The 22,254-nt window shown below is 53.3% G+C and overlaps 1 protein-coding gene and 1 long non-coding RNA gene across 3 annotated transcripts; one reads left to right on the top strand and one right to left on the bottom strand.

Moving 5' to 3' along the window:
- The first annotated feature begins 2,094 nt into the window (after nt 1-2,094).
- RBBP8NL (RBBP8 N-terminal like) lies at nt 2,095-15,925 on the top strand. Of its 2 annotated transcripts, none has more exons than XM_062642108.1 (13): nt 2,095-2,256; nt 3,626-3,668; nt 4,162-4,257; nt 4,595-4,707; nt 5,762-5,834; nt 7,092-7,258; nt 7,700-7,791; nt 9,169-9,320; nt 10,472-11,267; nt 11,678-11,786; nt 13,746-13,807; nt 14,130-14,256; nt 15,387-15,924. In XM_062642108.1, exons 1-13 carry the CDS (start codon nt 2,190-2,192, stop codon nt 15,503-15,505), a joined length of 2,016 nt encoding a protein of 671 aa, XP_062498092.1. In that variant the 5' UTR covers nt 2,095-2,189; the 3' UTR covers nt 15,506-15,924. The 2 variants fall into 2 exon arrangements, with proteins under 2 accessions (XP_062498092.1, XP_062498093.1); XM_062642109.1 differs by lacking the exon at nt 2,095-2,256 and adding an exon at nt 3,217-3,292 and having other exon boundaries at nt 15,387-15,925.
- Nucleotides 15,926-18,961: 3,036 nt separating this feature from the next.
- Nucleotides 18,962-21,347, bottom strand: LOC134175804 (uncharacterized). The gene is made up of 3 exons (XR_009969146.1): nt 20,482-21,347; nt 19,481-19,648; nt 18,962-19,216 (listed from the first exon to the last, which is right to left on the bottom strand). It is a non-coding gene; the product is annotated as an uncharacterized LOC134175804 (long non-coding RNA).
- Nucleotides 21,348-22,254: the final 907 nt, after the last annotated feature.

The following is a 22,254-nucleotide window of genomic DNA, read 5'->3' as shown; positions in this document are numbered from 1 at the left end:
CCCCAACCTTGGCAGCACCGCAGTCATGCACAAGAGGCAAAGCTGCTGCTCACACCCCGGTCCCAAATCCTGATGTGCCGGGCTCTGCCCGCAGCACTGAGTCACTGCAGCAGGGATCCAGATCCAGCACTGAGATCCTGTGCTGCTCCCTCGCCCTCCACTCCCACCACATCCAAGCCCAGTCCTGCCTCCATGAAACACAAGCTGGCATGAGCCCCGGACTGGATGTCACCTTCCTGGGATGTCCCAGCCAGAGCCCTGGGTCCCAGAATCCCAGCAGCCTTAAGGAGAGGGAAGCACCAAGGTGGGCAGGGTTGATCCGGCGCCACCGAGCATCATAGGGAGCCCAAGCGGCTGCTGCTGGCTCTGCTCCCAGCTGCAATCCTTTCCAGTTTACAGCACTGAGGAATGCAATGGGAATTCATGCCTGAGCACTTCAAAGCCTTCCCAGTGGGGCTGCAGACCCATGACGGCAGTGGTGGGTCTCACAACCTCCCATCTGCCCAGGGCAGAGCTGGATTTAGGATCCAGCGGTTCTATGAAGCGCTTCCTATTAACATCAAGGCTTTGGATTTCTGTTTGGAATAGAACTGGGTATCACTTCCCTTGCCCTGCTACGGATCTTGGAGCTGAGCAGCAGAGATCCCAATCCCATTTCATGGTCCTGAGCTGCACAAGCCACAACAAGCCTCACCATGCCTCAGGTGGCTTTTACTTACTGGAAGAGCTCCCCCAGTGCTGGAGAAGGGGGGTTTATGCCCAGGGAAGTGGGAGCAATGAATATTCCTTATCTTTTTCTCCATAGAGTGAGATTTCTGCTCCTTTTGTACCGGATTTGCTCAGAAGGCAAAGGAAACGCCTCCGAGATGCTTTGTGTTGCACCGGTCCCTGCGTGCCGGGAGCACACAAGCCCAGCTCCTGCTGCTGCTCGCCGGCGCGTGCCTCATTTCGTTTGAAAATCAGATGCTTTAGGGGAAAGTTTCTTCTTCCAGCCCTGCGTGCCCACATCTTGCATATGCAGGTGATCCGGCACACCTCTGCTCTGCAGGCAGATAAAGGCACAGGCAGGGAGCAGGGCTGGAGCACAGCAGAAACCTCCCCGTGCTGCCGTGGGGCTGTAAAACGCAGGTCCCAGCCTGGCCTTTCACCCCCAGACAGCAGAGGGGATGTTTTCTTCCTGGTCATCTCTGCATGGTTGAAGGCTGAGTGTTCCAGGCCCAGGGCTGTGGGCTATGACTCAGTTACCCAGCGTGACTTCTAGGGGAGAAGCTCCCATGTGGCAATGCTGAACGTCCTCATGTGGAAGTCCCCCTCCTGCCAGCATGGGTTTGGGTTTGGGCAAGGCTTTTCTGAGCTGCTCAGTGGGGTGCAGGGATGCTGCACCCTCTCCTGCCCACACTCCAGGGGACCATCCATGATGCTCTGCAGGGATGCTCGGACACACACCCTTCCTCAGTGCCACAGTGGTCCAGGAAGGACCTGGTCCTATGGCTGTTTCAGGGGATCTGAGACCTCCCAGGGGTTTGGCTGATGGAAAAGAAAGAGTTTATCCCAGTATCAGCATCCCGGTGAGGAATGAGGTCATCAGTGATGTAATGAGCTTTCTCAGCTCCAAAGTTTCCGCTTTTCATCCCTGCTGGTAATTTCAAAATTTTTGAGATTAGGGAAAAAAAAAATCTTAAAATCAGGGCAAAATTCTTAAAAATTCTTCAAATTTTTAAATCCTTTAAAAACCTTAAAATTCTTAAAATCATTCTTAAAAAAAACAACTACTTTCCTTCCTGCCTTTCCCGTCTTGCTGAACTGGGGCTGTTGTGGGTTTCTTTCCACTTCTCCTCATTTTGAGGGGTGCTTTTGACCAATAAAGGAAAAAAACCCAGGGGTTTTAGGGAAAAGGGAGGAAAAGCCCAACTGGAAAAGCTGGTCTTTTGGTTCTCCCATTTATCCAAGCCATGAGGCAGGGTGGACAAAAATGTGTCCCCTGGATGAGCTTCCTGCTTTGTCTGTGGCTTAGAGAATGATTTTACTTTCTGTATGCAGGCTTTGTCCTGTTCCTAAGACTCTCCAGAACACCACAAGCACAAGATACTTCTCTTTTATTGGGCTTTTTCTTTCTGTTTTAGGCCTAATTTGGGACAAAAGGACATCCTCTCCCTGGAAGCAGCCCACTGTGCGGCACAGCCCTGAACATGACCATGGAGAGTTTTGCAGAGTTCCTGAATAAGCTCAAGGAAATCCATGAGAAAGAGGTCCAAGGTAAGGAGACACGAGAAGGCTTCCTAAAACCAGCCAAGGTCCATTTCTTTGTAGGGCCACTTGATCTGGTTGGTTTCATGTAACTTGAATGGAGGAGGAGAGGGTGTGGGTTAGGGAGCTTTGGGAATTAGGGCTCAGGAAGCATACCCTGGAGAGAGGGAAAGAAAAAGGGAGGGATGGATGGATGGATGGATGGATGGATGGATGGATGGATGGATGGACGGACGGACGGACGCAGAGGGTCCCAGCCTGGCCCTCAAAGGAGCACACCCTCCATAACACGTTGGTATCTTCAATGGGGTTTACTGAGAAAATCAGTAACTTTTTGGATGATGAGGAGGAGCAGAAGAGAGAGGCCATTCCTTCATCCAGTGCTCCTGGAGAGCAATCCATGGAGGTGATCAGTCCCTTCAGGGATCCCACTTGCTCCAAGCATTAATCACAAGGGATTTGGCTCCTTTCCTGCTCTTGTTGCCATCCACGGTCTCTGATAAAGGTGACCTGGGAGGTCTGCAGAAGTGACATGCCCATCTGCCAGGTATCTTTTCCAAGCAGTGTGGATTGTAGCATATTTGGGTACTGAGGGATCAAGGGGAAAGTGGAAAATGCAATAATCTATAAGACAGAAGCAGCAGAAGTATAAGGTTCTGTTAAAGAAAACCTTAAAGTCAGCTTGGATAATTTATTCCTCCAGGGAATAAATTATTCCTTAGGCTATACATTATTTAAATAAGAACCATTAAGGTAAGCAACTGAATGCCAAATCCAATTGTTTTCCTATTAGAATAATTCCCACTATCGATACTATGAACAAAACAAGAGCGCTTTTGGAGGATTCTGCTTTATGAATTCATCCTTCTCTTGTGTAACTTCGAGCCGTGTGAGAATTAGAGGAAACTGTTGAGCAATTTCAACCATGCTTACATCTACTTTGCATGAAATGGGTTTGAGAGGATGTAACGTCTGCAGATCCATCAGCGAAAGATGAGCTTGTTCAGCTGTAAATATCCTTCAAGATGCTTCGCAGCCCCGAGGGGTGTAAAGTATTGCCCACCTGGGAAGTGCGTGCTGTAACGAGAAAGGAGGAGAAACACCACAGCAACGGACTTTTTTGGGGCTGGGAGGGAAATGCAGGCTCTTTAAAGAGTGGAAATGGAAAATGTGCTCACATTTTGCACCACTTTGCCTGCTGCGTTAAACTGTGATGCGGTTTAACACGCGCAATGGGTCGTTCCTTCTCCGAAATAAGGTTTGTGCGTTGATGAGGTTTCTGCAAAGCTGGCCTGCTCCTGATGTTCTGACATCGCATTTTGTTCCTGAGTGCTGGGGAATTGGCAATAAATATCCACATCTCTGTTCTTTATCCCAGGTCTGCAGAGCAAGCTGACGGAGCTGATGACCGAGAAGTGCCGGTGAGCAATGCTGTGTCTGCTCTACCCACAGTAGGGCAGGGGTGGAGATGGGGGTCCTGCTGCTTCCTTTTCAGACCTCTGGGCACTCCTCTGAGGCTGCTGGTTCATCGAGCACGTTTTGCCTTTCTGGATTTGCCAAATCTAAGCCTTTTTGGTGATTTTCATATAGAACTCCCCAGCACAGGCAAGGCTTGGGGTAATCCCAGCCCACCTACAGTTTGCCCTCCCACTGGCAAGTGATGCTTGTGTCAATGCTTCTTGGGAAGCAATAAGATGGGATGAAGCAAGCTTCCAGGGTGTCCCAGGGCGGTATCTGGGCTGCAATACATTTGTTTCTCCTCCTGACACACAAGCAAAAGCAATGCAGCTACACCGGACTGAGCAGCACAGTGGGCTGGGAACAGAAATCCTTCCCCTTGACAGGGGGATAAAGGCACAGATTTGGGGGAGAAATCCAATAACCCTCTTTTCTTTGCTCCGTTTCTTCAATCAGCGATGCTCAGAGAATTGAAGAGTTGTTTGCTAAAAATCACCAGTTAAGGGAACAACAGAAGGTCCTTAAAGAGAACGTGAAGGTGTTAGAAAACAGGTAAGATTGCTTTCTCAATAGGGTGCTGTTTGGTGGCAGTGAGGGCACTCCCCTAAGGGAAGATTTTGGGTTTGCTGCCTTCCCAGGAGCACCTGAACCCCTTTTTTGCTCATACTCAGCTGCTGGGAGAGCTGGAGGGGCACATAGAGAGGAGCTTTTCTAAGCTGATGGTGGTGGGACTGGATCTGTCAGGGAGGAAAAGGCAGGGCTGGGCTGCACAGATGAAACCCCTCTCCCCAATTCTGGGTGTTCATGCTTCTCCATGGGAAGGGCAGGAGCTTATTTTCCTGATGGGAACCATGTGGTAACAAGCTGCTGCCCGTGGGTTCTCCTCCAGGCTGCGAGCGGGTCTCTGCGACAGATGCATGGTCACCCAGGAGCTGGCCAAAAAGAAGCAGAATGAGTACGAGACCTCCCATTTCCAGAGCCTGCAGCACATCTTCATCCTCAGTACGTACCATCCCCTGCCAGAAGCTCGGCTTGGGCTGAGTTTTTCCTCTCCCAGATACCTGCATGTAAACCCCCACGGTGACCAGACATCCAGGAAGGGTTTGGGGATAGGGACAAGGGAGCAAGTGAATGGAAGTGCTGGGGGCTTGGAAAATCAGATCTGAGCAGGACTGCAGATGCAGTCCATGTTCCCCCCACAAGCAGACAAAGCCACTCACATGAAGTGGCAGAGTTTGGGGGGTTGTAGCCCTCTGCACCCCCAGGAAGATGAGAGATGCTGATGCCAAGAGCAGCCCCAGGCTGGCCAGGCCATGTCAGCCGCACGGATAAAAGATGCATTTGATACTGGAGGAGCAACACTGGCACAGACAGGGAACTCACAGCAGCAGCTCAGTGCGGGTAGATGGGAACCAAGCGTGAGGGAGCTTCTCCCCAGCCTTTGGCAGAGCTCCCAGGACCTCTCAGGCTCCGTGTGTTTTTCCTTGGGGATTTAGCTGGCCCAGCGTGGGTCGTGGGGGTAAAGGAGATTCTATAAGGCAGTTACAAGGGACGCAGAGGTGCCAGCAGCCCTTGGATTATCTCCCTGTTATGCCATTGCTCCCCAAGTGATGCTTTCGAGCAGTGACCCAAGGTAGCAGCTCACTCTGCTCACCGATGCAGCACCCAGTTGCTGGGTGCTCACAGCTCCCTCTGACCCTCATCTGATCGCCTCCACAGCCCCTAAAGCAACACCTGCTCATGGGAGGCAGCAGTGATGCTCACAGGCAGGGTGCTGGCTGTGTCCATCCCGCTGTCCCACAGCCACCATCCCACCTGGGTCATGCTCTCCTCTGAGCTGCAAGCACCCCCCAGTCCTGCCCAAACCCAGCTCGGGAAGATGCTCCCTTTTATCCCTTGGCCCCTGGGGTATTTTCAGAGCAGGAAGAAAACCTGGGATCCCTTCAAACCCCGGTGCCATTTCCCCCCCCTCGTCCCTGTGCACCCACGGAGCTGTGAGGAGCGCCGGCTCCCTGCGTGCAGTGCCTGAATCCAGGCACAACTTGTGTCCCTGCAGCTAACGAGACGAACCGGCTGCGGGAAGAGAACAAAACGCTCAAGGAAGAAGTGAAGAAGCTCCGGAGCCTGGAGTAAGTGTTCAGTTGGGTTTCATTCACTGCGAGGGGTGTTGGTAAGGACAGAGGCATCCCCACAGCCAAGCAGGGCTATGGCCAAACCGTGGCATCCTCGAGGGTATTTTAGCATCTAGGTCCTATGATGTTCTGTAGATGGTAGATACCAAAACACCCGTAATGGTCTTGGCTCACTCTCCTGTTCATCTGCATCCAAGGATTCAGTTTTTGGGGAACAAGGGTACTGGGCACCCCTCCATGGGTGTCTCATGGGAAGCAAAGCTCTGGGTTACTCACCTTGGCCATGGAGCCCAGCCGGGGTTTCCATGGCTTTCCCATGGCACCAGCTCTGCTCCTGCAGCAGCCAGAGAGGGTCTGCAGGAAACAGGTTGTGTTTGGGGAAGAAGAGTGACGTGAAGGGGCTGAGATGGGGTTAAGAGGGAGAAGTGAGCTGCACCAACAGGTTCATATCCCAGCAGAGTGCTGTGCTGAAAGGCAGCTAACCTGCCAGGCTGGCCAGTACATACAAATCAGCTCTTCCCTCCAGGGCTTAAAGTCCAAAGGAATTAGCACCGAGGGATTAGTTTAGAAATGTGTTTTCTTTGGAGACCAGAAGCACCATCCACTTAAAGAGGAATTCTCACTTTTACTCCCCAGTTCTTCCCAAGGCCCAGGGAGTTTCAGAGCTGTCGGTTGGGCTGGGTTTGCTGGGCATTGAGCATTCCTGCTCTATTCCCTGGGCTGCTGGATAGGAAGATTTTCAGCCAAACACCCATGTGTCAGCATCAGGGTCCAGCCAGGACGTGGTCCATGGCATAAGTGAGGGTCTCCAAGACTCAATGACTCCCTTATAGCGACCAAGAGCATCAGCCCCACCAGCTGGATATGGTGAAGGGGGGACAGCCACCACATCCCCATGCTGAACCCAGGCTGAAAGCCCAGCCAGGGACATACAGGTTCTCATAGAGCTTTTGCAACAGCCGCAGTTGGGTTTTGGCTTTCCCAACGTCACAGCTTCCTGAGACGTTACCCACGGCCAAGTGGGGAAATCAGACCTTGAGCTGTCGTGTTGGCTCTGTCCCATGCTCCAGACTGCAGCTGAGCTGGCAATAACCTGCAATGGAAGGAGGCGAGTCTGAGGAGCCGGTATATCCACATACATATCTATATGTATAGTTGTACATTGGGCTTTATAACTCAGAGGTCCCAGTACAGTGGCTCTCAAACCTTCCTTCTCCTGCTCCTTCTCCTTCATTCATTTCCTCCTTTTAATAGGGACAGGGCAAAGCCCCCAGGAGTCACCTCCAGGGAAAGCAGCTCCACTCCCAGCTCCCCATTGCCACTGCTGTCCCCAGTGAGCAGGAATGCCAGCACCGAGAAAGCAGCTCACAGGGAAGCAGAAGAAGCCCACCACGATGGGCCAGGCCTCGAGCTGGAAGAAGGTGGGTGCTGCTGGCTCCTGCCGCCCTTGGTGGACCTGGGGATGGGCAGAGTAAGTGAGCCATGGTGCAAAGCTGCTCTGGGAAAGGGTCTGGAGAGCAAAGACCAAGCTGTTGGCAGCTGAGATGGACAGAATGGCTGCTGGAGGTGGGGGGAATGCCGGTCAAGGGAGAAACGCTGCTCTGTGTTAGAGTGCTGTGCAGGTGTGCACCCACCACCCATCTCCTGCAGAGCCCATGTTGCTCCATTGCCACACACACACGCTGGAGGGTACATTCAGTCAGGTGCTGGCTTGAGCCAGATGGAGATTTTGGCATGAAATCCTCAACAGGGGATGGCTGGTACCACCCAGTGGCATCCTTGGGAAGCAGGGGCACGCCAGCACCATGCAGCACATACAGCAGCTCTGGGGGACCGTCACTGTGCTTGTGTCTTTCTTGCAGAGAAGCCTGCGGGGCAGAGAAGCCAGAGAAGCTCTCCAAGCAGCAGGACTTCCCCAAGCACTGTCCTGCAGGAAGTCAGCCTCGCAGAAGTGGTGAGTGTTGGAGGCAGCTCAATGTCCTCGGGCCTTTTCCCTTCCCCTGTGGTCATCAGAACTGGATGAAGAGGCTGAGACAGGGAAAGAGCAGGAGGCATTTAGGGGGTGAAACAGCCAGTTTGCTGTGGCCAGAGCCGAGGAGGACACCTACCAACATACATCCTCTCTGCAGACATTGCCACCCACAAGCAAAGCATTTGGAGTTTGGCACAGGCTCCTGTCCCTGCTGTGGGTGTGTACGTCTTAATCCTTCCTGGCAACACATCTAGCATCCTTGAGTCCTCTCCCCATCGCTCTGGTTCCTCTCTTGGATGTCTTGCTGAGGAAAGCTCCTAGTGAAGGAGCTGGGGAGGTTGTGCTGAGCCACATTTCAGTGTAGCTCATCCTGAGTTACAGAGTCAGCTCCCCATCAACTGGGTGAGCAAGAAGCTGGAGCGCTGCGAGTGTTGGAAAAGCCTGGAGAACATGTAAACTGTGGGAGTTGTGGGTACCGAGACAAACACACCACAGCTGCCCTGCCCAGGAGCTGCGCAGATGTCTCCCCACCTGCAGCATCATGAATATTGGTGTATTCAAAGGGCCTGGCATGCAGTGGTTGTCATTCTGTGCATTGATGCAAGCCTGCCGTGCCTTTAAAGCACAAAGTATGTGTCAGCCGAGGGATGCTGAGTGACACGGTGATATTGGGCACCGGGAGAGGAGGCTGCAGGACCTGGAGCCCTGCTCCTGGGAACTCGAGCCTACATACACACCCACATAGATGCTTCTCTTTTGGCACAGGCTTCGCTTACCTGAAGGCCACAGAACACTTGAAAGAGCAGGTGGAAAGGGGTTTTGGTAAGGCTGCAGGCTGGCTCTGAGGATAATTAATAGGGATGGCAGGAAGAGTTGGTGACATCTCCAGGTGGGCAGGGGAAAGTCAAGTCAGAACATGTGCTGAGCCTTTCATGATAGCAGATGGAGGTGGTGATGTCCTGGCTTCACAGCCAGCTACATCACTGGAAATACACTCATCAAATCAGTGGAAGCTGGGAGCCTGCATGGATGAAGCCTAGTGGAATGACTTAGGGATCAGGGAATTTGCAGGGTCTTATCTTGGTTAAGCCACTGAATCATGGTTTGGCTTGAGAGGAGGCACAAGACCTACAAATCAGTGCAGCCAGGAGATACAGAATACTGTGTATCCCGATAGAAAACCCAAAGGGGAAACTTCCTGGGAAAACCAATATAAACATGGTTGAGCTGTTGAGCAGGACCGTATCAAGCAGAGCTCTTAGGAGCTGATTGTCTTGGTCACACCAATGAGCTTGGTGGGGCTCCCCTTAACCATGTGCCCAGCAGAACAGCTCACCCAGACTCTTCCCTCTGCCACAGGCATCCCAGAGGATCGCCAACCAATTGCATGGAACCATTGCCCTGGTGAGACCCGGCTCCAGATCCTGCCTGCTGGAAAGAAGTCCTTCGAGGGCAGCTGTGTCCCCACCGGCCAGGAAGACGGAACGCGAGCACAGCCCCAGCCTTGAGGCGTGAGTTGCCTGCTCGTGGGTCATGGTTGGGTCTGATCATGGCCTGCTGCAGCAGTTTCACTGGGAATACCCTGTTGGATGGGGTCTTGAGGACATGGTTTAGTGTGAGGCATCCCTGCCCATGGCAGGGGGCTGGAACTGGATGATCTTAAGGTCCTTTCCAACCAGAACCAGTCTATGATTCTATCATAAGGTGGCCTTTATTCACTGTATCTGCCCACCTTCTTCTCCACACTTCTCCTACAGCCTTAGGGAAGGGGGGGGGGGGGGTCTCCCAGTTTACACCAGCAAAAAATGACTGGAATCCAGCCCAGCGGGATCAGCCTCTTGCTACTCCAGCTTGGTCAGAGAGACCCATAAAGGGAACCAGGTGCCCTCACTTCCAGGGGGAGGAGAGGACTTGCCTCACTGGAGGCAGCAATCCTTCCTTATCTATTCTAATGGGCTTTTCTGCAGGGCTCAGCACTTCCCCAGGCTTATCCACTCCATTGATTTCAGAAGCAGAGAGGGCTGAGCAAAGCCAGGGAGTTCACCTGGAGACTGTGTGTTTCCCAGAGTGGGATCAGATCTGCCGAGCATTCCCAGGAAAAGCTCACACACACGGAAGCTGCCAAATAAGCAGCAATAGCAGGGACTGGGTTTGCAGGGCAGGTTCATGCACAATAATGACCTTCTTGGCACGGCTGTAAAACCTGCCATTGAGTGGGTTAGGGCAGGGTGGGCTGTTCCTCTGTCCTAGAGGTCTTCAGGTCCACCAAGGCACTGAGAAAGCCCAATGGAGGGCTGTTAGGATGTTTGTGGCTGGAAGGGATGGATTGAGAAGTGACTTTGCAGCAGCAGTGCTGATGTGAGTGGTCACTGCGTCCTCCACTCGCCCAGTTCCCTGCCTGAAGCTGCTGTGGTCCAGAGGCAGGAGAACACTGTTGGATGGTGGGATGGTGATGCCTTCCTGCTGCCAACTGCCCAAGCCCCACAGCCACCAGAACCCTCCTCCCTAGCAGGGCACCCAAAGGCAAGCACAACGCCTGCTGCTGTAACAGGCAGCAGGGCACAGAAAGAGCAGGAGAGACCACACACATCACCTGCGGGAGCTGGGAAGTTGCATGGAAATTCTCTGATTAATGTGGTTATTTTCTTCCTGCTTCTCGCAGTTATTTGTCAGCAGCTAAACCGGACTCGCCCAAGGCTGTTCCATCCTATGAAAACCTCAAACTGATCGCCCGGAGAGAGCAGCTCTGCCTGCTCCACAAGCACCTTTCCCTGCATCAGTTGGGGCTGGCAAGCGACTATGCCCCTGCCGACCGGGACGGCAGCAGCTTCTCCAGCCACTTGCTCAGAGCCAAAGATGCTGATGGCAGGACGCGGCCACGCGACGGCTGGGAGGACCACGCAGCCTTGCTGAAGCTCCCGGCCGCCATGGTGTATGTGAGGGACCAGCACCTGGAGGAGAAGCTGCAGCTCCTCAGGCACAGGGACCGGCTGCAGCATCTCCTCATGCAGCAGTGCCAGCCAGGCCCGCGGGCAGATGGAGACGCAAAGCTTCCCCCGGAGGAGAGGCCCCTCTCCCCATGGCCGAGCACCGCACCAGGGTGCAAGGAGGAGAGGTCCTTCCTGGAGGATGCTGCAGATGGGAAGGAAGAGAAGGAGCTTTGGCTGAGCCGGGACAGCTCCGAGCTCCGAGGGAAGGCAAAGGCAGCAAGGGATGATGGCGCAGACGCGCCGCTGGACCTGTCAGACTCTGGCCGAGGCAGGGGAAGGGGCTGGCACCACCGCCGGGAGCCGCGGAGCCCCGGGGACAGCCCCGCAGTGCCGGCAGCCCATGGTCCCCATGGGAGACATGGGGCAGAGCGGGATGTCTTGTGCTTCCCCCCCTACCGCTGGCCCAGTGCCACCCAGGCACTGCCTGGTGCTGGTGAGGAGGAGGAGGAGGAGGAGGATGCAGCTGTGGTGAGTACAGCTCATGTTGACATCAACCGTGGCCCCTTCCCCTGCCCAGGATGCCCAGCACTGGTGCTGGCACTGTTATGACCATTAATGTCCCATGGGAGGATGGCTTTGCTGCATGTGTGAAGCCACAGGGATGTATTCACACATGGCAAAGCCTTAGCTATCCAGCCCTGGCTCCCATTCCCACCTCCCCTCCCATGCCAGTGGGGTTTCCATCCGGTTCCAAGGACAGGCATTGCCTGTGCCCTGTCCCACAGCTTGGTGCAGGAGGTGTGCTGGGCACCACCAGTGCACAGAAACACCTCTACCATGCTCATCCCCACGGCTGTCACTGTCATCACATAGGGGCTGGGGATGGCCCTTTGCTCCTGCCTGGTGAAGACAGCATTTGTGCTCCCTGTATCCTACAGCTCACAGTCTCCCGGGCACATCCGACAAACAACTCCACACCGAGCGACCCAGAGGCCCCTGCAGAGGCCGGGGTGAGGCTGGATGTCAGCGCACAGAAGGGAGAAGCAGGTAAAAAGCCCCAGGCAAACGTGACATTTGAGAAAGCAGGAGCATTTGGGTGATGGTATCTCACAGCCCCGAGCTCTGCGCTGGGCTCTGCACACACCCACAACCCCCATGGACTGAAGCAGTGGCTGACCAGCATGGGACACCCTTCCATGGAACCCGGTGCTCCTGGTTCCATCCTTTTGGGCCATCAGGGGAACTTCAGGTTTCACATCTTCATCCTTAAGGGCTCAATTTTCAACTCTGGGGATGCCCAAAATTCAGGCTTAGCACCTATAGGGAGAAAATAACCTGGCTGTTCTGGAGAGAGCCCAATGTCTCTGCCCAGCACAGGCCAGGCACCACCCGTGGGGTGCCCTTGCACACCCTGCAGACCATCCTGCACTCAGCTGCTGGGTGGCACGGAGTTCTCCAGCAGCTAAAGACATCAGTTTAACATCAACCCACCGGCAAAACCCGCTCCACAGTGATCCATGACAGGACGACATTGCTGCCCCAGCATTACCCACCCCTCTCAGGGAAGCAGAAGCTCAGGAGTCACCCCAGAGAAGGGGAAAATGAAGAGGTTTGCAGGACTAGTGCTGGACAAACCACCCCTGTGTGTTCCAACTTGCTTCAAAGCATGCCCTGTGCTGGCACAGGCTGTAGGGTTGAGCATGGAGCAAGGGATGCTGATACCTGCAGCAGGAAGGACAGGATGCTCTCCTCCTTGTCCCACCTCCATCCTCCGTAAGAGCCCTTTCCATTCCCCAAACCAGCAGTGCCCTCAGTCTGGGGACACATTACGTTTTCTCCCTGCCTGACCACTGCAGGATGTGGGTGCCAGGTTTGCCCAGGGCGGGTGGGAGGCAGGCAGCAGCCATGGGGAGCGGAGCAGGAAGCACGTCTGCCCAGAGCTGCTCCATTCCAGCCTTACTGGCTGGGCCAGAAAGTTGAGCTCGCCTGGATTAGTTGGTCTGGGCGTGTCGGGGTGGTTTGGGAACACTGGAGCAGGGAGTCCTCTGTGATTTACATGCTCAGGAGATAGCATCATAGCAGAAGAATCTCAGCTGATTACATTCTGGGTGTGGGAATACAGGGCTTTCTTCAGTTCTCACCTTAAGGTTGACACAATGCCCAGGAAACCATACACAAACACTTCTGCACTTTCTAGTGAACCTTAACCCTCCCAAGGATAAAGGGAGGATGGGAGAAGGGGCTCTATGGGGGCTTGAAAGCAGCAGGGTCTGCCCTCCCGCCTGGGCAGGGGCAGCAAGGGAGGATGCTCTCCCAACAATCCCACCACAGCTAGACCTGGGTGTAAGCAGCAACAAGTCCTGAGGCCCTGGAATGCCCCTGGGAAGGGGGCCCAGCTCCGTCCCCAGCCCTTCCTGCCCTCCATGGCCAGCGCAGTCGTGCTGCTGCGGGTGCAGGCAGGGTGATGCCGGCAGCAAGGCTCGGTCCCTGCGCAGCTCCGCTCTGTGCAAAGGTTGGGTGCGTATCTGGGGTTGAGCAGCCCATGGCAAAGCCCTTCTGCTGGGCAGGGGAGCAGCTCCCCTGCCTTTGCTCCCTCTGCTCCTCTGCACACCACCCCTGCTGACAGCCGCAGACCAGCACTGGGTTGTCCATTCGGCCTCTTTACCCAGACACGCTTCTCCTCACCCTGGTCTCCAGTGGGAAGGTGCAGTCTGGGGTTCTCAATACCCTTCAGCTTCCCAACCTGCACATAGCCATGGGCTTTGGGGCAGCACTTATGGCCTTAAGGTAGCAAAGTCCTATGGATGTGGCTTGATCGGGAGCTGGTTCCCCAGCAGAGTCCTGTTGGATCTGCCGTAAATATTCATTTCAAGCCATGCAGCTGGTGGTGCCTCTGCTTTGCAACACAGTTTATTGCTGAATCTGCTGCCTCAATGGGTCTGCATCTGCTCCTGAGCTTGTGGGGCCTCCTGCCAGCCAAACCCCCTTCCTGTTGTGTTTCCTTAGATGAGAACGATGCTGAGTCTGGGAAGCAGGAATCTGATGAGCCAGACACGACGGACAGCGAGGTTTGTTTGCCCTCCTCAGCCATTAGCTTAGGGTGTTGGGTCCGAGAGGTGTAAGACCGGTTATCCCTGCCCGAGCTCACTCCAGAGAGTGATGGCTCTTCCTACACAAGATGCCAAGCCCCATTCCCACACAGTTACCCAACTTGTTGCTGAGGGATAGAGATACCACCCTTTCCAGCTAGCCAAGAGGGTTTATGAGCAACAGCATTTGTCACCACTCCATAGCAATGGTCATAAATGTCCCCAGCAGTGCAGCCAGGCCATCAGCTCCCTATGATAGCCAGGGTAGTTTATAGGCTGACTGCTCTTCTCATTGATGTAGGTGGCTGCCCCATATGAAGATGATGTCCCACAAGAAGCCCAGGCTGATGGGAAGTATTTTTGCACCAAAGACAAAGCTTACACTCTGCAGAAGAAGAGAAAAAGAGGACATGATCCCTGGACAAAAGGTGGGCAGGAGGAATTCCTTATGGCAGCAGCTCAGGGCTACATTGCCTGCACCTTCCCTGCAGTAGTGATGTGCTTTGGCCACGGTTGTGTCTCCATCCAGTGGAGCCCCTGCTAATGGTTAGCCAAGGAAACCTGGTCAGGGAGGCCAGGAGAGCCCTCCTGAGCACCTAAGCTAACAGGGCTAAGTCCATCGTGTTTGCTCAGCTGGTCAGGGAGGTGGTGACTGGAGAAGGCCACATTCCCAGGGCTGAGATATTGACATTCAGAGAAAGGTTTCTGCTAGCGCTGTTGATCTTCCAGTGCAGCCAGGGAGGTTTCCCTGCTGACAGAGGAATGCGTTGTACCCGTGTTTCCTACAGGTGAACAAGCACAGCGCTGCTCCTGGTAAGGGCAAGGATAAGACAGTGTGAATGCTGAGGTTTGAGAAGTGCCCTGTCAGAAACACCCCACCATAACCCCCTCTGGACCATGGGTAGACAGGGAAGTGTTGACCCAGTTATAAACGCAGAGGGGGCTGTTGTATAAGCACGAAGGGAGCTGGTTTAACAGGCAAGTGCTGCCCCTTGCTCTGTGCCTCGCCTTTAGAGGTGCCTGTTCGCTCAGGGAGCATCCCCGCTGGGTGAGAGCTGAGTGAGAAGAGGATGTGCTCTACAAAGCCAGCCACTGGGAGCACGGGGGAGGAAGCTGTCCTTTGCTCCCCAGGACAGCACCATCCGACTCCTGGGACTGTGTCCAAGGATGTCCCGAGTGAGGGCTGGATGCAGTTGTGGCAGGAATGGGGTCATGGAGAGGCATAATCCCTCTCTCAGCATGTGGTATCTGCCGTGTACCACACTGGGAGGGGGAGAAATCCAAGGAACGCATCCCACTGATGAAGGTACCCTCTCAGATACCCCCTTGCACCAGGTCAGTTCTCCTCCTATTTCATCTTCCCATGTTGTTTCTGCGCCCAGGCTCACAGCAGCCTCCCACAGGCATCTCACGTGTGAGAGGGGCTTCTCTTCATCTTTCCTTTGCCGAGCTTTGCTTCCCCCTGTGCAGCCCCTATTCTGGGCTGAGGCCACGCTGTGCTTGTACATGTAAATCCATCTCTCTGTGGGTAACTCCTGCAGTCGTCTTGCTTTTACAGGAGCTAAGAAGCCAATGAGGGGAAGAAAGAAAGTCAAAGTGGAGCAGTGCTCAGCGGGGAGCACGAAGGAATCAGAGAACAGCTCCGCTTCCCACAACGCTGCCTCCGAGGAGACCTAACAGCAGGGCAGGATGAGAAGTGACACAGACACTGCAGAGCGAAGGAGAGGGCTTGGGCACCTCAGCATCCCACCCGTGCTGGGAGAGCAGCTCCTCCTGCCCTGCTGGGCCAGGCAGTGGGGAACCCATAAGGACTCATTGAGTAGAACACCCTGGGAATCCTCACTTGGTGCCCCAGGAGAAGCCAGGCAAGGAAGAGCCATGCGGGTGATGCCTGGAGCAGCCAGGTCCCTGCTGATGGAGCAGCACGTTCAGTGCCCCCCCCCTCCCAGCCCTGCACTGGAGCAGACCTGTGCTGGGAAGGAGATGCCCTCCTTGCAGCACTCACTGTGGTCAGGACCGTGCTCTCCCCTGGGATTTCATGGAAGGAGAATGGACCCCCAGATCCCATGTACTGGCGCCAGTGGCTGGACAAAGGGTGGTGACCAAGGGGGACCCCTGCATTGATTAAATCCCTACCCAGGTTCCATCCATGTGTGGAACTTGTTTGGCCTGGAGAAAGCCCATGGTTTTCTTTGTTAAATGAGGAGCACCAGCTCAGCAGCTCCCCCCGGCCTTGGCAGCATTGCTGGGAGCTGGTTTTCACGTGGATAAACTGTTCTTAAACACTGCTTTTCTGATGCATTAAGCATGGGCAAGTTTTCCTGCAGCAGTGAGTGACGGGATGGGAGGAGAAGGGCTGCAGTGAGCATCCCTACACACGTCACTGCACCAGGAGCTGGGCTGGGTTCTTCCTACTGGGAAAAGCTGGAGCATTCCTTAGGCAGCTCCCATCTTCCTCCCATCTCTGCAGTTCTGCAGAGCTCATTGGAAGCCATGGAGTACCTTCATTAGCAGCAGGCTGGCAGAGCCCTGTGCAGAACATGTGTGTTAACACACTTCAGCCTTCGCTGATCCCTTTACCAGAGATCCTGCCCCTGGCTGATGGGTTTCTCCTCCTCACATTCAATCCATCTTTCAGCAGCTTCTGCTTAACACCAGGACAGACCTTGACAACAGAGCAATGGGTGACAGGTTGGAGTTGCAGAAGGGGTTTGTATCTCACAACCGCTTCCCCCTGAAAACCCCATGCAATAGGGTCCAAAGAAGCTCTTCTGGGCTCAGCCCTTTAGTCATGCTTTGCACCAGGAGCAAAGTCCCACCCAGCTCATAAATTACCTCCTGGCAATGCATCATCTGGGAGTCAATGCCCTGGAGATCTGTGCTCAGGAATGCTCAACACATCCAGGTTAGGAAGTTGTAACTGGTCTAATGGAGAAAGCAGCACCTCCATCCCCATCACAGCTGCACTGGTGATGCCCCATGCCCACAGGCTCCAGGCAGGGCAGGAAGGAGCTCTCATGGCACAACCACCATGGGCAGACCGCAGCCTACACAGTGCCTGGGGGACCAGCTCAGCCCAGGTAACCTCCACCTCATTCTGCATCCTGTTGCTGTGATGCAGGCACAGGAGCTGGCACAGGGGGTGCAGGTTGCAGGGCTGCTTTATCCCAGCTTAGTGTTCATCAGATCACAGCCATGGAAGGTGGATCAGGGCCACAAGTGATGCTTTCCCCTCCTGGGCAGCCAGCGCTGTGTCTGTCCCTTGCTCGGGCTGACTTGCCGGGGGCAGCAGTACCCAGAGCAGCACTGACCACATGCGGTGAGCTGGGTAAACGTCTGTTAAAAATAGCCCATAAAGGGAAGAAAGGACATGAAATAAGAAGCTGAAATGCAGCTCCATTAAGAGGGCCCTCAGGCTGCAGGGAGGCAGCCTGGCATCGGGAGAACTGAGGAGGGAGGGAACTTTAATGCGACCGTAAAATCATCCCCTCCCTATGACGATCCCTCGATAAGCAAAATGTGCTCAAGTGTTGCCAGAAACAATGAGTGACCCAACTTCTTTTCTTAGAGATTCTTTTCCCCTCCCGTTGTACGAGGCCACCACAGAATCCACCTTCATTTATCGGACTTCTTTTGCCTTTTCCCAGCAGGGATTTTCAGCTGATGCCCTGTATCTCCATGCAGGACGCGTTTGAGGCCTGGCAGGGACACGTATTTCATAGTTAGGGCAATCCTATGGCTAGAAAACCAAACAATAGCTCTGTCAGCTCTGAGCAAAGTGCTCATTGCTGAAGGGGGAATAAAACACAGACCCTGCACTTGATCATAGAATCATAGAACAGTTAGGGTTGGAAAGGACCTTAAGATCATCTAGTTCCAACCCCCCTGCCATGAGCAGGGACACCTCACACTAAACCATGTTCCAGGCCTGGAAACTCTGCTCCTGGCTTGCTGTTTCCCACAACCGAGCTGCAGGAACAAGGGTAATTGCTGAAGGCCATTAATTCTCATAATTATGCCTGTCAGGCTTTTGTTGAAGTCAGCCTCGTCAGAGAGATGTATGTATCGATGGGGTGATAGGCAAGGCAGCCTCAGACTTGAACTATTCTGCTGTAAGGAAGGAATTGGAGACACGCAAGGAAGCCTGGAGCTTTGCAGAGGTTTTCCGTATGGAGGTTTGGTTCTGCTGGAGGTCAGGATGAGTCCAACGGGCTGATCCTGCCTTCCCTGGGAGCACACAGCCTCTTCGTAACGTCACTGGAGGTTGGCTCACGATCCCAAGGGATATCTGTGACCAGCACCAGCAATCTGTGCTTCCTGCAGAGTCAGATCCTTTCTGTTGCCACATTTCTGCTCAGCACAAGGCCGTTTTACACAATGATCTCCACTGAAAGTACCCTTGGAGTGCATGGGTTACAATGCACAGAGTAGTAAGGCAGAGGAGAAGCTGTCCCAGGAGCAGGTCAGGCCCCTGGGGAGGCTGGCAGCTCATATTTGTGTTGTTCTGACAAATCAGAGCTCTGATGTCACTGGTGATGGGATGTAGGTAGGACATAGGGGCTGGTGAACCAGATTCCCAGAGGAACGGGTTGGGAGCACAGCTCGGGTCAGGGGCTGGGCTGGAAACTGCAGACCAGACAGAGCAAGGGTGTAAGCATCCCTGTTTGCTTCACTCCATCCAAACCAGCAAGGATTGGTTCATTTAGTGCCCGTCATGCAAAAGAGTTCCAGTAACAAACCCTCCACAACTCTTTTACCTCCTGATCCTGAAGCATCTACGTGCTGAATCATTCGCACAGCTGAGATTGCTGCTCTCAGCAGACCCCCTGGTCCTCCCCCCATCAGCCTCCCACCAAACTCAGCGGCAAACTGACATTTTCGGCTGCTCTCTAGCCCTGGTTTGTAACATTTCATAAGCAATAAGTTTGTGCAGTGAATATAAACCTCCCTCTTGGAAAAAACCAGATTGCCACCACACAAAGGTTCCTCTGTTGTGTGCGTAATGCAGACGGTGCTGTGCAGGGAAGTAGGAAGTCCAATGAGCAAAAGGGAACTGTGCTGGGGAGGCAGCTGGCTGCAATGCAAGAACCAAAAGCACCCAAAACAGAGTCACGCACATCAGTCCCTTCCCCTTTACAAACTCCTGCGGTGGTATTGTCCCCATGGCAATGGATGGTTTTGAAGGTGACTTCATTCATGCTCCTTTCATGAGGCTGAGCACCACCTTCTCTGCAGTGAAATGCTTTTAGCCAGCTCTGATCAGTAAGTAATGCCCATTTATAGTGCTGGCTCTGGCAACACAGCTTCACTCCTCGGTTCGCCGCAGGAAAACTCATTCCAGGCATTACTGAAGTCTTGCTTAAGTCCTGTTTTGGGATTTAAGTTGGGCTTTTGGTCTAGAATCATAGAACCATAGAATAGTTGGTGTTGGAAAGGACCTTAAGATCATCCAGTTCCAACGCCCCCGCCATGGGCAGGGACACCTCACACTAAACCGTCTCACCCAAGGCTCTGTCCAACCTGGCCTTGACCACTGCCAGGGATGGAGCATTCACAACCTCCCTGGGCAACCCATTCCAGTGCCTCACCACCCTCACAGGAAAGAATTTCCTCCTTATATCCAATCTAAACTTCCCCTGTTTAAGTTTGAACCCATTACCCCTTGTCCTTCCCAAGGTCAGATGCACCCTGCACGGGTGTAAAAGGGGACAGGGACAGCTCAGGGGTTCAGAACAGAGCACAAGGGTGATCCTTTGCACTTGGCAAAGAGGCTCTGAAGCCCTGGATAGGTTTGGCAATCCCAGCACCCAGTGGTTGTTTCTGGAAGGGAGAGATGTGGGGAGCTCCTTTGCTTCTTTATCTCGAGCAAAGTTTATCGTAGGAGTTACCTTAGGCTCAGGGAGACCTTAGAGCAGCTCCCAGTGCCTAAAGGGTCCCTCTGGAGAGGGGCTTTGGACAAGGGTCTGTAGGGACAGGACAAGGGGAATGGCTTTAAACTGACAGAGGAGAGGTAAGATGAGCTCTTAGGCAGAAGCTCTTCACTGGGACTGGGTGAGCTTTAAGGTCCCTTCCAGCACAAACCAGTCTGGGGTTCCATGATCTTCCCAGGCTTCCAGAGACCACCCTTGTCCCCTGTTAGGCCTCTTGGATCCCCATCTGCACCCTACTTATGTTGGGAAGAATGTGATCAGAAATTTCTGGAGCCTTATCTTAATCCTAGCAGCTCCTCCAGCTGGAAGGCTGTTCTTCTGCTTCCCAGCCTAAATATATTTATGACCTGTTTATTTTTGCTCGATTTTGGGCCATGGTTTCAAAAAAAACCTAACACCCAGCCCACATATGTACTTCAAAACGCTGTTTCATATCGGATGCTTAGACGAAATCCTGCAGTTCTTGCATGCAGAGAAAACTGGTGACTTTGGTGACTCTGCTGCCCATATACTATTGGAGAGAGGATTTGCAGGCTTGGCCTTCTCCTCACCAGCTCCTTATTCCAGCAACCCATGACTGCTCAGACTGTACTCACACAGCCCAAGGCTTCCTTTAAGGTAGAGCAGGCGCTCCAGGAACAAAACGAGCCTGAATTGAGTGTTGGAGATTCAAAGTAAAGACTTAACATTTGTGCAATGATGCTGTTGTGAATGTAAAGCTACCGGCCTTCCACTTTGTCCTGGGGCTTTGCAGTTGTTAAGAGTGGAGCGTGCTTCCACTGCCATGCAGCAGCACTGTGATGAGTCCATCCTTCCTCCAAAACAGCATCCCTGGGGATGTATTAGGAGCATCCCCAGCTGAAATGGAGCTCGGGTTCCCTCCGTCTCCCTGCTGTGGGAATTCCCTCACTGCAGGAAACAAGGAGAGAAGTTGCTCGGGGTTGTACCCACTCTCTGCCAATTGTGGAAACGATGCTGCTCTGCCACCCATCTGTTTGAGCAGCAGATTCCCTGCAACACAGCAAGATGCCCACGGAACTCACACACTGTGAGCTACTTGGCTTGTCAGACGCAGATGAAAGCTCCCCAGCACTACCAGCAGCAACATTCGACGCGCTAAATTCAGCTTTGAAGTTCACAACCCACTAAGCTACGGAGGCTGGCTCCTTCCTGCTCCATCCTGCGCTGACTCAGTGGGACGATGACATCCTACAGCTGTTTCTACAAGGAAAGATTGGGAAAAAAACACCCTATTTCTCTTTAAAAAGCCAATCTTGGGTTCTAGGGAGCTGTTTGCTCTCATGGATTCCATGCCCATTTATCCCTTGGCTTAGTTGATGAGCTTGCCAGCGGGAAGGATTTGAATTCCATTTTATCCCAATTATATTTTCCACAGCTGTGATATGAGATGATGCTGCCAAATGATTTAGGCTCCAAATGTGACCTATATTGAATAGTATACAATTCTGGAGATGTTCTTGGGGTTTTAAGGGTAGAGTTTCTACTTCCATGTAGACTTTTTAATGGAAGCCTACAGGAAAACTTTGCTTTATGTTTCCTATCCTATTATTATTATTATTTACTATTAATGCTCCAAGACAAGTGTTGATGCCCCACTTACAGCAGTATACCAAAAAAGGACCTTACGAAACAGCCTTATGAAAAGACATAGAGCCTGTAGGTGTTTCATAAATCTATCTTTTATTCAGTGCCCATATTTCAGGTCCTATCAGACATCATTTTAATTGCTAGTGTATCAAGAGTTGTCACGTAGCTTCTTTAAATGTATTTGGCAAGAGCATTTACCATTCTAAGGGTCCTGTGTTGCAGACACATAAATAGCTGCTTAACTGGACATCTCGGTAGTGCTTCGTTAATGGCAAGTCTGGTCTGATATGTCCATGCCTATGGGCAAAGTCCTGCTTGGGAGCACAAGCTGCTTTGGCACATGGGAGGTGGGAAGCACAGGGGTCTGCAAGGACCTTTTCAGTTTGGGAGGCCACCAGCACCCAACCGCGCTGCTCACAGCACCCAGCAAAGCTCCCATAGTCCCTCCGCCAGGCCCAGTGGCATGGGCAGTGTTGATGCACATCAAAGTCCCCCGAGGATGGCGGAAGGGGCAGAGCTTTCCTGCTTGGCAAGCAGTCAGAGCATCATCTCGGGATGTGGCACACATGGGGTCAAGCTCCTCGGGGTATGTTTATTCCATGCAGTATAAACAGAGCAGTCTGGGAAGCAGCATGCTGTGCAGAAATGCCTTGATGTCACTCTATGGAGATAAATACCAAGTTTATGCTCTCCCAGATCCGGGTCTGCTTTGCCCATATACGTCCTGTGATCAGCACTGCCTCAGCTTAGCTTCAGAGGCATCGGGATTCATTCTCTGCATGGATTTTGGGGCTGCTGGTGAGTCTCAGGGCTGTGCATGGGGACCCAGACTCTCAGGGATGGTGGGATGGGATCTACCCCAGCTCTGCAAGCTGGTGAGCTGGGTCC

The sequence above is a fragment of the Pezoporus occidentalis genome, unplaced genomic scaffold, assembly GCF_034315485.1.
Source record: "Pezoporus occidentalis ecotype Australia unplaced genomic scaffold, CSIRO_AGI_Poc_V1 ctg70, whole genome shotgun sequence".
In the NCBI taxonomy this organism is placed as follows: domain Eukaryota; kingdom Metazoa; phylum Chordata; class Aves; order Psittaciformes; family Psittacidae; genus Pezoporus; species Pezoporus occidentalis.
The sequence above is the reverse complement of the archived record's forward strand: the minus strand, read 5'-3'. Positions and strand labels throughout refer to the sequence as shown.

Excerpts from the sequence above, each read along its gene's own strand:
- RBBP8NL (XM_062642108.1), top strand. The coding sequence starts at position 2,190 with ATGACCATGGAGAGTTTTGCAGAGTTCCTGAATAAGCTCAAGGAAATC. Across the intron at positions 2,257-3,625 it reads CCATGAGAAAGAGGTCCAAG|GTCTGCAGAGCAAGCTGACG; the intron begins GTAAGGAGACAC and ends TCTTTATCCCAG. Across the intron at positions 4,708-5,761 it reads GCAGCACATCTTCATCCTCA|CTAACGAGACGAACCGGCTG; the intron begins GTACGTACCATC and ends GTGTCCCTGCAG.